The 14,040-nt window shown below is 43.2% G+C and overlaps 2 protein-coding genes across 2 annotated transcripts; one reads left to right on the top strand and one right to left on the bottom strand.

The window, feature by feature from the left end:
• The first annotated feature begins 686 nt into the window (after positions 1 to 686).
• Positions 687 to 4,946, top strand: mtres1 (mitochondrial transcription rescue factor 1). Its single transcript, XM_036542440.1, has 4 exons — positions 687 to 770; positions 2,067 to 2,514; positions 2,754 to 2,826; positions 3,968 to 4,946. Exons 2-4 carry the CDS (start codon positions 2,078 to 2,080, stop codon positions 4,148 to 4,150), a joined length of 693 nt encoding a protein of 230 aa, XP_036398333.1. The 5' UTR covers positions 687 to 770; positions 2,067 to 2,077; the 3' UTR covers positions 4,151 to 4,946.
• A 2,259-nt stretch (positions 4,947 to 7,205) lies between these two features.
• Positions 7,206 to 12,408, bottom strand: bend3 (BEN domain containing 3). The gene is made up of 4 exons (XM_036542618.1): positions 12,300 to 12,408; positions 11,598 to 11,652; positions 10,703 to 10,908; positions 7,206 to 9,720 (listed from the first exon to the last, which is right to left on the bottom strand). Exons 2-4 carry the CDS (start codon positions 11,647 to 11,649, stop codon positions 7,441 to 7,443), a joined length of 2,538 nt encoding a protein of 845 aa, XP_036398511.1. The 5' UTR covers positions 11,650 to 11,652; positions 12,300 to 12,408; the 3' UTR covers positions 7,206 to 7,440.
• Positions 12,409 to 14,040: the final 1,632 nt, after the last annotated feature.

Below are 14,040 nucleotides of genomic sequence, written 5' to 3'. Positions count from 1 at the left end.
CTGTTTTTTAAACTTTCCTTTTTGTGGTTTTTTTTTTTTTTTCAAAAAATGATCAGAGATTAATAAGCAAAGATGACACTAGATATATCAAACGCATAAGGAATTTATAATCGAGTGGCTAAAGGTAGTGAATTTTTTTTTTTTTTTTTCGGGCTGAGGAATATAATTCTCTGAGAATTTTAATGAAAAATCACCATGTTTGCTACCACCTGTGTGAAGAATAAATGCAACTCTACACGTTCTTAGTCTTATAGCGACCTCTTGTTATTGATCTTCATATTGCAAGCAATGTCAGTGGAATTTCATTTAAAGACAGACCTTGTAGGCTACGTTTCATTTATCAGACGTACATCTGAAACGTAAGATTTTAAAATGGTAATTCGGCCTACATAGTTTTGTGAAAAAATCGCAACGTAAAGCGTATACGAGGTGTATTTTGCCCTTTAAACATGCTCAGTCTGTGAATAGTTTAAATGATCAACTGCTCATTGACGTCTGACTTACGAACTTGAAACACTGTTCTGATAACTTAAAACAACTGACCATAATTATTTTGGTACTGAGCTTTGAACGCGAAAGTAATGTGAAATGGTAGTATTTTCACAATTGCTTCTCTAGAGGGCGCTCTCTTAAAGTGCCTCTCCTTGTTTCAAGACGAATCGACATAGCGAGTTAGCTTTTGTCTGCAAGGCTTCCTCTGGTCCCTAGCACGTTGTTTCCCAAGGTGAAAGAGCAGGGTGAATGAAGACGAGAGCCAGCAAAATATAAAGGTATGTGTATATGGACTGTGAATAATGTCAGCCAAGACAGACATTCGTGGGCGTTGCATAAAATAAGTAGATGATGAATTCAGATTTAGAACGTTAATAGCGCCCTCATTTGCAGTTTTCACACTGTGGCCGGTAATCGTTAGGTAGCTAGTTGCAACTACTGTTTGTAGTACAGTTTATACCAATCTAAGTAGCTAGCATGCGAACTTTAACCAAACCCTCACGACAACTGTGTGTGTCCATTCATAACTCTTCCCGCTCATGAACGAATAACTGTCTAACATTAACTACATGCACAAGACCCACTCCAAAATAAAAGGTTTGGTGACATTTTATAAGTAGTATTTTTTAAAATAATTGAGGTATGTGAGCAACGTCGTCGAACTGAAACACAATAAAATATGGCTAATTAGTCTCCATGTACACCATTATTGTTGTTAGCTAGACTTGCTGGCTAGTAGCACTAACGTTAGGTTAACTGGCAAGCTACATTACCTTTAGTGTTAGACTAGCTGGTTGGCTGCACCAGATGTTGTCATCTGGTGGCCACTCTTAGACCGACTTTCCCTTTGCTACGGAATGAAGAAAGCAAAGCTAGTTAGATCTAGGGAAGTCCGGTAGGTAGGTCCGATCATTCGGGGGTATAGCCCTGAATATTTTAAGCGTAGTCCCGAATATTTTTGCCCCTAAAAGGAGGTGTTTCTAGCAAAACAACAGACTGTGTAACAGAGCGGAACTTGACTTGCAGCGTCCGAAGGTGTGATAATATTTATTTATTATAAGGATAGATATAACCTCCCCAACCTACGGATGCCGATCTCCCTTCAAAAACAAAAAGACAAAACCCAGGCAAACTTGACTCGGCCCTGATCTTTTCAGTAGCTAGAAACGCCCCTGGTAAGCGTACATTGGGGTGACAGGTTGCCGTAAAAGCGGTCTACCTGGTTTAAATTCGATCTGTTAATTGGGTAGCAAATTTTATAGGTGTATATTACACCCTTGTACACATGTTGCAGATTTGAGGGATTTGATTAGCTGACTAGCTTTCTTCGTCAAATACTTGATTTTACCAAAGATGCTGGTAGCTATTTAAGGAGTTACATGCAAAAACAGGTGAGGTAGGAGCTTGGCGAATGGACTGTCTGCATGGTACAAACCAGGAAACATTTGCTGCGTATTTAGCTGATTTGGGAAAAAAATCGATAACGTCTCGATTTCTAGAGTTCTATGCAGAATCCAGAAATGTCTTGCTGTACAAATGCAAAGTTTTTTTATGAGTGGTTTTGTCGTTATTAGTAGGGGATGCCATGCGGGGATTGAGGGTACACGCGCTGAGACGGATATTGGCACTGACTTCCTCGCTGAAGGACACTTCCAGTCATGGCGTATGCAGCACCGGCCCCTCAGGTTCAGTCCCGAGGGTGTTGCCTGTGTGCCACTTCCGGAGTTCCCCCTCACCGATGACACCATGGATGCGCTTGGTTCCTCATGTATGGGGTTTGTCTCAGAACTGGTCTTCAGTCTTGGTGAGGTTCAAAAGCGGAAAAGGCTCAAAGAAAAGAGGCAAAAAGCCCATACAGGAGGAGGATGAGGACGATGACGAGGATGACCCAGAAGCCAGTGACTATGAAGATGAACTACCGGATGACCCTGGTCTACCAAAAGATTACAAAGACCTGGAGAAATCAGTGCAGTCCTTTCGCTATGACCTCATTATGAAGGCTGGCCTGGACATGGCACGAAAGTGAGTGTTGAAGATGGGTAAGCTTTGTTGAATGGGAAAAAAATGTGCCAGGGGAAAGATAACACAATTGGAGAAGCAGTGTGAAGCAGTGGTCTGAGTAGCAGTGTGGTGACAGTGAGAAGCAGTGGAGATGAAGGCAGCAGTGTGGATCAGAAATATCCTAGGGAAACAGGCTTCATTCTATATGCCATTCATCTGCACTGGTGCCTGCTGATATTTGGTTTGTTTTCATTTTGTAGCAAAGTTGAAGATGCTTTCTACAGCAACAAGCTGAGGCTCAACGGTCAGAAGCTTATCAAGAAAAGTAAAACGGTGAGTGGTCATCTTTCCTTCATAGGATGTATAACAATAGTAGTAATAACAGATTTGAGCTTGTATTAGGGATGTGTGGGATGCAGGTTTATAACCATCAATCAAGGTAAGGGCAATTAATCAATTGGTGCTATGTCTTTCAAGAGGAAATCTGTCAGTAGTTTGTAGGGGGATCTCACACTACTGATGCGTGTGTGATTTTCAGCAATTCGATACGACTTACTTGATGTGGCAAATACAGACACAGTCTGTGTCATAAATGAAACTACTTTTTCCAAATTTGTCAGTATAGTTAAGAGTGGTGTGCACTTTTTACAAATTAAAAGAGGGTCCCTTTCTCTCCTCTAAAACATATCAGTTTGTCAGTTATTTGGGAAGGGAACATTGCTCAAAGAAAATGATAATAAATGCTTGTGACGTGTAGTATGACAACATAATAATCACAGTGGCAATAAAAATACCTAATCGGATAAAAATACCTAATCGGCCAATAATTGCATTGTGACTTTGCTAATGGCAAAAAAGAAAGTGTCAGTCAGTCTGTAAAATATAATAAACCTTGGCTTTTTTGCAAGTAAACTTCATCAGTCAATCTTTGCTAATTGCATCATACACATGCTGTTCAATTATCAAAAAACAATGTGGATATCTGGGTTTAACTAGTGTGTGGACAAAATCAGTCAAAAGTGGTTTCTCATCTCACCACTCACCCCCTGTGATTCCCCAGGCGTGTGAAATTTGCTCAAATGATGTCAGCATAGTGGTACCTATCCTTCAGTGAGCACCCATGCTGCGGTAGTGATATGTGACATGTGTAAAAAAAAAAAACAGCCATTGGCTGTACCATTGGCTGTATGCAAGGATTGCATTTGCATTTGTGTTATTTCACCGCTCCTGTATGAGTGCATAGGTTGTTGATGTGAGAGGTGCCTATTGGACACAAGGCTGTATGATTGTATGGCTGTTGGGTAAATGAATGAAGTAATTTAGTGAACTGGAGGGTGTTTTAAGGGCCCATGAAATTGGCTGTTTTGTTTTAATTTTTCTTTCTTGACCCCTGATTCCAGCCATGTGATTATACAGAGGATCATATTCTGTCACAGGTGGGAATTCTTGTGATTTTTCCGTTCTCTTAATGCAGGTCAAAGTAGGGGACACACTGGACCTGGTGCTGGAGGAAAACAGTGAGACAGACACAGTAACACTCATGAGAATCATCTTCAAGAAGGTAACGGGAGAGACAAAGGATGCTGAGAAGTACAAGGTAATCCTGAGACGCTGGAAAAACTTGAAGCTCCCCAAGCAGGAGGCCTACAAGCAGTAAGCACTCGTGCTGGCCTGCGGGACTCTGTCATGCTGACTCCAGACACCATGCTGCGCAGAGTGGGCGAGTGTTGCATTGCAGCTTGTGTGGCTGATGCTGGAACATCCCAGGATTCAGTCTGTTTTTCAGACAGATGGAAAGTACATTTTGTACTTGTCTTTTAAGATGTACTACATGGGTGTGTCAGTGGCCTTGAGCTAAAAGGTACAAATGGGGTTTGTTTTCTGTAGAATGTGTTTATCACAGTTATGAGTAGGCTGCAAGAGATTATGGGTCAAGGTGGTAATGGTGAAGATGCCATAGTGTCATGGCGTTGTGGAAATATTTGTAAAAACAGAGGTTTGACTCATAGTGTTTTGACAAACTGAAACATCAGTTGTCCATGAATCCAGCACTTGAACAGATATTCAGAAAAGCTTTCAGTACTTAGTTTGAAAGTGTGGTAACAGGACAAAGTGTGAATAAGGTAATCATTCACTTGCAGCAGTTGTGGAAGAACAAAGGCTTAGGCAATCTTAGAAACTTGCAAATTTGACAGTGCTCTGAAGCACTATTTAACACCAAAGCCAGTAGCCAGTGCAAATAAGAACCTCCCAACTAGAGGATACCCCCCGGTTCAAATCCTTAACTGCTTGTGTCCTTCTGTTAATTTTATAGCTGTGAGAACCGAAAATATAGTCTGGGCTTATGAGTCTGAGTTAAGCAAATGGAACTCATTCAGAAAAGTTTATGTGTAAAAATTTGAGTGCAGCCTTTACAGAATAACCTGTCTTGGTTTGACATGGAACAGTGTTTGGGGGGGGGGGGGGGGGGGGGGTTGCCCTGGATTATCAACGCAAAATTAATTCAGAATGGTTCAAGTAAATAGAAAATCTGGACACCATGATTAAAGATGTCCAGGTTGTCATGAAGGTGCATGTCAGCTGAGGTCAATACCCAGGCTTTAGTTGTGGTATAAATTTTCACATTCCCCTTTTTTCCAACCTTCTTACACTCTGTTTTTCCACAGACTACCTTTTTTGGTGCTGTTGATCTATGACATTATGGCTTTATTCTTAAAGCAAATCCTGGAAATGTGGACATTTTCATTGTATCTGTACTTAGGTGTGCTTATTTTACTAGTATACCCCTTATAACTGTGATAGTCATTCTGTAGTTGCAAGAAGATGTATGAACTTGGTAATGTTTTTCAGTATATTTGCAAAATGATGCTCTGTAAGCCTGACGGGAGAGCAATAAAGCAAGTGTTTCCAATACCGAATATATTGCGTGTGGTTTCAGTATATCACCCTGAACCCCCTGATCCCACTGTTTTCCCACTGGATCGTATCCACATTAAATGAAGACACAAAACCAAATACATGCTTTTAAAAAGTTTACTAAACAAACTAATTTGCTGTGACAAAGTTGTACCGCAGCTTCAGAATCAAAGCGACTGAGGCAGATGGATTCAGTCAGAGCAAGGCAGAAAGAGTACAGCGGCCTACTAGTCAGTATGTAAACACTTTCCATCGTTTTATAGGGTTTTATTTCAATTTGTCAACCAATGCTTGAAATGCATGTAGATTAATCACTGTTCATGGTGGCTTTACTGGAGCAGAATAAACAGCAATGGAACTCAGCTGTAAGTCATCCCATGTCTTGTTAAATCTGTTAAATTTGACCCCCCCCAGGGTCAAATTTAAACTTTACCCCACCCCTCATGCTCCATGTGACGCACATCTGCCTTGTGATTGGTGGGTGACTCAGGATGACGGCACTGCCGTGAACGTGTACAAAGTTGAACTCCTGGCTACATTATTGTTGCTGAAATTCTCAGACAGTTCTCGGTTTTGGACTGATGAGTTGTAGCTGTTTCTTAGTGTTATTCACACGTTCACCCCTGGGTGGCGCTACCGTATGCACCAATCCTATATGAGGCTCTTTGCATCCCTCTTACACTATTTAGTAACTTCTGCATTCAGAATTCTGCAGATTGGCTGACATTTGTGATGTGTGGGTCAGCTAAATTTGGCAGGCATAGAGAATTTACGCCACCCGACAGAGCTATCACAGACTCTTCAGAAAGCCTGCACGACAAGAACACAACCCCTCGTTCTCTGCACAGTGGAAGATTCACAGGCCCCAGTAAGTTCCCACTGCCTAAACACAACTGTAGCTTATTCACCTATTAGAAAGTAATACTGCTCTCATCCACAACTAGGCACCTTCCTAGGCCTGCTTGTGTGACAAAGTGTTTTCACTCTGCTGAGTTTAAGGGCAACAGTACTGTTTACACAGTGTTCAACATTTTTGGTGAGTAATTCGACGGTATGGCCTCCCATCAATACATTAACTATTGATTTAAAACGGTCATTCAATTAATCATTTTATTATACTACCATAAATTATTAGAATGGAATTTGACAACAATGTCCAACATAACTTCTGTTTATGCATGGTGATTACTGCCTGCAGTTCCAAATCAAGCTTTGTTCCTATTCATTCTGAATGTGAATTACACTGGACTCATGTTTAAATCACATTTGCTAGCCAACTTAATTTATTTTCTCGTGTCCTGAATGTTACCACAAAGGAATATCCCTCCCAACAGAGATTAACTCAAGGTGCACTGTGGATGCAACTAGTTAAAAACATCTCCCCTGTAAAACCAGCCTTACAGAGGAGATAATGATTAAAAATCCACCAAAACAGTTGAACACTTCAGTACCCAAATCAATTCTGAGACAAAAAATGATTTGATTATTTTGACTGAATTGGAGCAACATATAAAAGTGGCTGCTATATCTAGATAAGACGTGAAGTTAGTCTGATATTTGAATTTTGATATCTGGAATACTAAAAACCAGGACTTTCCATGTCCCTGGTCTATTCTATTCATCATAAAATTTCAATGCATTTTATTTGCATTTGTAATATTTACAGGTATCTCTGTCCTTAAGGCTAACATATTAGCACGTGGGATACTCCAATTAAAGGTTAGAATTGCCTACAATATTATTTTGGCATATATATATATATATATTTATATAAATAAACTCTTATAGTGGCCTCTAACAAACTATAATGTCTGGTGTTATAACTAATTTTACAAATATGTCCTACAGAGCAAGTAAATAAATCCTACTGATTCATGTAATAATTAGCATAAAAGTAACCTCACCTCATTCAATAGGACATTTTTGTAAAGGTTTAGTCCATTCTCTTCAGCTTATGCAGATTTTTAAAAAAATAATAATAACTTGTGCAAATAATACATGTTTGTGACAGACACTGCCGGACAAGCAGTCTCATAGATACGACACGGTGCTGGACCTCTTGGCCTTCTTCAGGATGTCGCACTTCTTGCGGTTTGGCCGGCGGCAGCGCTCATCAATGCTGGGCACGCACTCGTAGTGCCACACCTCCTCCATCTTGTCCACGGGGTACACTGCCTCAACATAGTGCCGGATCAGCCGCAAGCGCACCGGGTCCAGCTGCTTCTTGTTGCAGGCACCGGAGTGGTTGTACTGGAGCCGCAGGTTCTCCTGGGTGAAGAGTTCGGGGAAGAGGCGGACCAGCAGCCGGGCCGCAAAGTTCCCCACGGACAGGCTTTGCTGGACGATCTCCCGGACCTCGGAGTCAGACAGCAGGTAGACGGAAGGCACGGGAAAGTCCGGGGTGGCCACGACCAGCTCCTCCAGCGGGATCTTGCAGAAGTCTTTGCTGCTCTTCTCCGGCGGCAGTGGCGGGATCTCAAAGTCGTCCTTAAAGCGCTCGGTACCAAGCTGACCCAGCTGGCAGGCGGTGCTGAAGTCCTGGGCCTCGGGCTCGGGGTCTGGAGCATACACTTTGCGCTGCTGCTGGTAGGAACGCCGTTGCTCTGTGTCCCTCCGCCGGCACCGCTCATCCAGCTTTCCCACAAACTCCAGGGTCCAGACCCGGTCGTTCTTAGCCCGCGGGTAGAGCAGCTGTACGTAGTGCCGGATCAGGTTGATCCGGATGGGGTCCAGCTGCTTCTTGCCCAGGGAGCCGCTGCAGTTGTAGTGCTTTCGCGTGTTCTCGTAGGTGAAGAGCTCTGGAAACATTAGCACCAGCAGGCGGGAGGCGAAGTTTCCGATCGACAGACTGCTCTCGTAAATGTTCCTGAGCTGCTCCTTTGAGAGCAGATACTCCTGGGGCACATCAAAATCCGGAGGCGGGATATCGATCTTGTCGAAGTCGATCGGCACCAGTGATGTCTTTTTTGACTTGCGGCCTGGCCTCTCATAGTCGCAAATGTCACCAACCTTCACGATGGACACGTCATCGGGCAGGCTGTTGGAGTCGTAGCTGTCGTCGCGGACAATCTCAGGCTCGCTTCCGTTGCTGTGGGCGCTTTCCAGCACCTCCTCCATTCGTTGAACACACAGCTTCAGCCAGCTGTCCTCCTGAACGTCAGGAAAGTTAGCCTCCATGTACTTGCGGATAATCTCCAGCCTGTCTGAATCCAGGATCAGCTTGCCCGCATTCGAGTAGCAGTTATATCCCTCTGGCATCTTCCCTTCCTCAAAGACCTCGGGGAAAAGCCGGTGCATGAGGAAAACGGCAAACTCTCCAGGGGAGGAGAGGTCATCAAGATCCTCCCCCACCTCCTGAGCGTCAAAAACCAGGTCTGACACCACGTTGCCATTGTTGTTGTTCTCACTGGACTCGAGTGAAAGGCTCTCGTCCTGCCCTTCCTCATCGATATAGTGACAGGCCTGATTCTGGTCCACCTCGAACCCCAGGCTCCCCGGAGTCCTCTTCCCGCATGCCTGCCCGCTCTCCATATCCTTCTGTGCCCAAAAGTGGTTAAAGAAGTCGTTGATTTGTGGCAGGCACTCGACCTGCCAAGCGTTGCCGTTCTTGACCAGCGGGAAGCAGACCTCCACATAGTTGCGGATCAGCTGCAGGTGCAGCGAGTCGAGCGTCCTCTTGTTGGCCATGCCGCAGGCGTTGCAGCTGCGGCTGTACTCAGTGGTGAAGAGCTCTGGGAAGAGCTGCACCAGCAGCCGGCAGCCCAGCTCCCCGGCCGAGGAGGTCTGCTCCGTCAGCTGCCTCAGCTCCTCGCTCGTAAGCTGGTACTCGGGCGGCGGCTGGAACTCGGCCACCTGCTCGGAGGGGTTGATCCGCTTCTTGATGCGGGTCACCTCCAGTGAGAGCAGGTCCACCTTGCTGTGCAACTGGGTCATGCTGGAGTTGAGGGTGTTGAGGATGAAGAACATCTTCTCGATCAGCGGGTAGAGGTTGGAGTCGTTTTCGGCGGTGCTGAAGGCCATGGCGGGGCTCGGCTCACACCTGTTCTGCTCCCCACTGCTGAGCCGCGGGAACAGGTGACTGTTGTAGCTCGTCCGGCCTCCAGCCTCATGCAGGGTGTGCTGATCCAGCCCCGACGCGGCCTTCTTCTCGATGATTCTGTGAGAGATGCTGTACAGGGGCTTCCTGTAAGACGCTATTGTCTTCTCCTGAGAGGCGTCCTTGTTCTCGACTGGTGACATCAGGCCAGCAGGGCGAGCCCTGGCAGGGTGATCAAGGCCTCTGTCCTGTAGGTACTCCCCTGTTCTCATCCCCTGCAGAGTCACAACACAGAAACACTGTCTCAGACCTGCAGCAGCCTTAAAGACTGAAAACAAATCTGTAATTTTCGTGCACAGAGATTCAGTTTACTGAAGCACTAAATAAGGGAGTATGTAATATTAATGATAAACAGTCAATGTTATTATAGCTTTATCGCTGAACCAAAAGCACCATCGATCTGTTACTGTTATTTTGTGATTAACAAGCTGGCCAATTATGTCAAAATTAGCTATTGGCAAGCAGCTGATTCCTTTTTACTTTTGTGTTTAATGTGTTACTGTTACCTTTATGTATAACATATTAAATCATTTCAATTATAACATTACACAAAATTACACAAAAAATAAATAATCTACTGATGCATCATCCTTAATAAAATTGGCAAGCTTCATAAACACAAAAAAAATCAATGAAGACCAGGGGGATGACAGTTTAAAGTTTTTCGCATCCTCTATGCCCCATTCAAGAGCTGCTGCTAAAGTATACTTATAATGGACAACTTCACATCACTCCCAACAGCTCACATGCATTTTTTATTCAAGCCATTCTTTTTACATGATAGAAAACAGCTGTAAAACAACACATAAGTAATCAGTTTACATATCTAAAAGACAAAGTCAACTGTCATTACTGAAATTATATCTTAGGCAAGTATTATGCCGATTATACTGTGAAATGCTCATGGTTACATTCTCTGAAAAGTTTATTTTGATGAGATCACAGAGAAGAAATAGATTTTCTTTACCCCGTTTAGTCATACATGTTGTGTGTGTGTGTGTGTGTGAGAGAGAGAGAGAGAGAGTGTGAATTACAGCAAGCATGGATCAAATTAGAAAACTGTCAAGCACAATCCCTAATTTTCTGCTACAGTCTTTCCAACCTTACGTTTTACTCAGTTTTAGGTCCACTGTGCATTTACAGTAATTGTAAAGTGAAATACTGTACACATCTCTGAGTTCCATTCTGTTATCTCACCTCTGTAGACACCTTCACTCGTTTTGTGGCGCTGAACTGGTCCGGTTCTGCATTCAGCCCATCTGAGCCAATCTGCGCAGCGGCCCGCTTGCCAGAGCCGTCAGTAGCACCGCCCAGCACCCTTCCTCTGGGGCTCCCAGTCCCGTCACAGCTGCCATGATCCTCTGTCTCTCTTTCGGTCTTCACACGACACAAAGATACTCTCTCTGCCAAATAAAACAAGAAAGAATATAGGACACTCCCACTCACAAAAGCTTCCTTCCACATTAAGTCAGTATTTACTTTTCATTTCCAAATACCATATATAACTCATATTATTCTAAAATTTAGGGAGGCTTTATTCATGGTCCTGCAGCCTGTGACCCCAAGCTATTGCACAGTTAATTTGTTTAGTTGTTTTAGTATTTCTGACTGACAACGCACTTGGCACCATATGCGATCTTCACTTGAATCTGCTAGTTCTGAAAGTCCTTGGATAAGAAAGTCTACCAATTATTCAATAGTAATGAAAGGACATGACCCGATATTCTCACACAGGGTACACTGTAATTACAATTAATTACATTAGTTTTTTGCTTAGCAGATGCCCTTATCCAGACCTAATTATATCTCCATTCACACTGCTGGATATTTACTGCAGCAATTCAGATTAAGCACCTTGCTTAAGAGAGCAACAGGAGTGCCCCACCTGAGAGTCAAACCCACAACTTTTGGGTTACAAGCTGTGTACCTGTCTAAGTCACACTAATGTCCTTATTTCACTGCAAATCTTCCCATTATATCAGCATGATTATAATCAATCCAATCAAATACCACAATCTGACATGTTTTAGACTAATCAGGAGAACAAAATGAACATCTCTAAAAGCTGGTGAAAACTGTGACGCAGTCTCACCTTTCTCTGATGTCTCCCCATCCGAGTTTTCAACATACTCAGAGGAATTCATCTCCTAGAAAATGAAACATAAGCTCACTGGACAACGTTCATAACTAAATGCCAACCTTCATGTTCTCTTGTGAGAGTTAACACTGAGCACGCATGCACCACGCTCGTGCTGACCATGATCAGTCACATTTGATGGATATTACATATTTTGTGTGAAAACAGCACAAGTCTAAATTTGTGAACGATGTAATTAATGACGACTTGAAACAATCGTGCACTGTGCTTATTTTAGGTTTACTAAAAAGTTTGTTTCTGTGGATGCAATATATCAACTCGCCAGGCGCGTTCAGGAGGCGCTGTGACTCCGTGTCTACCTCACGCGCTCCTGAAACTCGCCAGACTCCCGACCACTCCACTTCCTCATTCTTCCACTAGCAACCCACGAACCACAACAACCTGGAAAGGAGATGTACCTCTTTCTGTCCTAGTTTTTACACCTTCCACAAAACTTCGGGCTTCAGTTGTCAAAACGAACAGTCTACTGAAATGTGACAGTTAAAAAACTCAGCCCACGCCCATGTTCTCACGGCTTTTATTTTTTAGAGGAATTCTTATTGCGTGACGCGGCAAGAAAAATATCCCCGGACGAGTTTTTCCCCCCTCTCTTGGTTCACTGCTGGCAAAAATAGCCGTATATAGTTGAAAACTCACCTTGGCAATTTCAGGCGGTCTTCTAAACTAGTTTAGCATGCAAATAACATGTCTCCGGCTAATATTCCAGTGTTTTTGTACACGGATGAGTGTTGTCCGTGTTAGTGTCCGCCGTGTTTTTTCTTGTCTGTGCCCTCTCGCGTGACGTGACGGTACTCGCCTGCTGTGTCATTTCCGCACAGCTGTGGGTTGCTGTGGGTAAGGCAAAGTTCTGTGGTCGATTTCTCGGGTGGGAAAAAAGCAGGCTAGCAACGCCAGTTGTTATATTGTAGCTATAGCTTGCGACCACGGCGAACATTCCTGTTTTAATTACAGGATTAAATTAGATTAGATAAATATTTACAAAAATCGGATATTATTTTCTGTTGTTTTTAAATGCAAGGTTGTTTGTACTGGCAACACAATTAGACGATTCCCGTTCATAGAGCAAAAGACATGGTTAGCTATATCAGGCACATACTGTGTTTTTAAAAAGTGCTCCTGTTATTTTTTCGTGTTAGAGTACAGTTTAATTTACGACTCGGATGACGGATTTTCTGTCAGTACACATGTATGGATCATCTAAGCAACAAGTGAAGGGGTCAGAAGTATAAATTCAGGTCAGTCTATCAGCAACAGGTGTCTTACGAAGGAGCACTAGTAGAGGGAAATGATTAAACGGCTGTTGGATCTGGATTACTATCCGGTCGCATTGTTCCAATACTATATACACCATACACTTTGAACGCTGTCGTGGTTTGCCCCTTAGAATAGGATAGAGGAAGGGCCTTATTGTTAATTTGTCTTCATTTGCAAATTAATATTAGCGATATTTTCCTCGGCAACACAGGGTGCGGTATTCGTATACTGTGAGATATACAGTGCGGTTGGTTTTACCATGCGATGTCCCGAAATCGAACACAAGGGGGACACACAGACAAAGCATGAAAACTAATGCTTTATATCCAGTGACTACCCGGTACCAGAGCGGTAGAAAAAACAACTCAACGGCTCTGGCCGGTACGATAGTACGGCCTTGAATTCTGAGAGGCTAACTTGTGTGCCCACTGATATGCCCGGTTCTGCTCAATGTTTCCGCTTTAGCTGGGGAGTTTTTCTTTGAAAGTATCAGCATAGGCTTGGTCTTGGAGGTTCTATCCCAGGATCTCTGTAAAGCTGCATTGTGTCAAATTCCCTGTATAAAAAGTGCCGTACAAATAAAATTGAATTGAACTGAAGTCTTTAATGAAGACAGAAGAGTGGTTGTTACATTAAATTCCACAAATAAAACAGCCTCCATAAATCCATCGGCTACAAACTTTGGTTCAGTGTATTGACTGTGTTTTGCTAACATGGTCAGACTGTTGAAAATGTGCAATCCACCCCAAAGACATGTCTGAGAACTCTCATTGGTGAACATCTGTGTCTGTTTTTCATTGTCTGTATTTACTTCAACTGAGCACAATTGCACTCTGATGCCAAAGACCAGCAAACTGCCCTTTGCATAGCTACCAAAAGCACATGATGATACTCCATTCATTCCACATTACCATCTTACAATGGTGCACACGTATATTAAGGCAATCAACATCCCCTTGGTGGACAAATTGTGAAAAAATTCAGCGGCAAATGTAATTATTGTTGAATGATCATCATTATACATCAAAAGTTTATATACACTAACATTTTATGTTTCCTGATTTTATTAGCCCTGTATTGCACCACCATGTAAAATTAAGTGTACAGAGTGTCACCTGCGGTG

This window comes from Megalops cyprinoides, chromosome 12 (genome assembly GCF_013368585.1).
Source record: "Megalops cyprinoides isolate fMegCyp1 chromosome 12, fMegCyp1.pri, whole genome shotgun sequence".
Lineage (NCBI taxonomy): Eukaryota > Metazoa > Chordata > Actinopteri > Elopiformes > Megalopidae > Megalops > Megalops cyprinoides.
The sequence above is the reverse complement of the archived record's forward strand: the minus strand, read 5'-3'. Positions and strand labels throughout refer to the sequence as shown.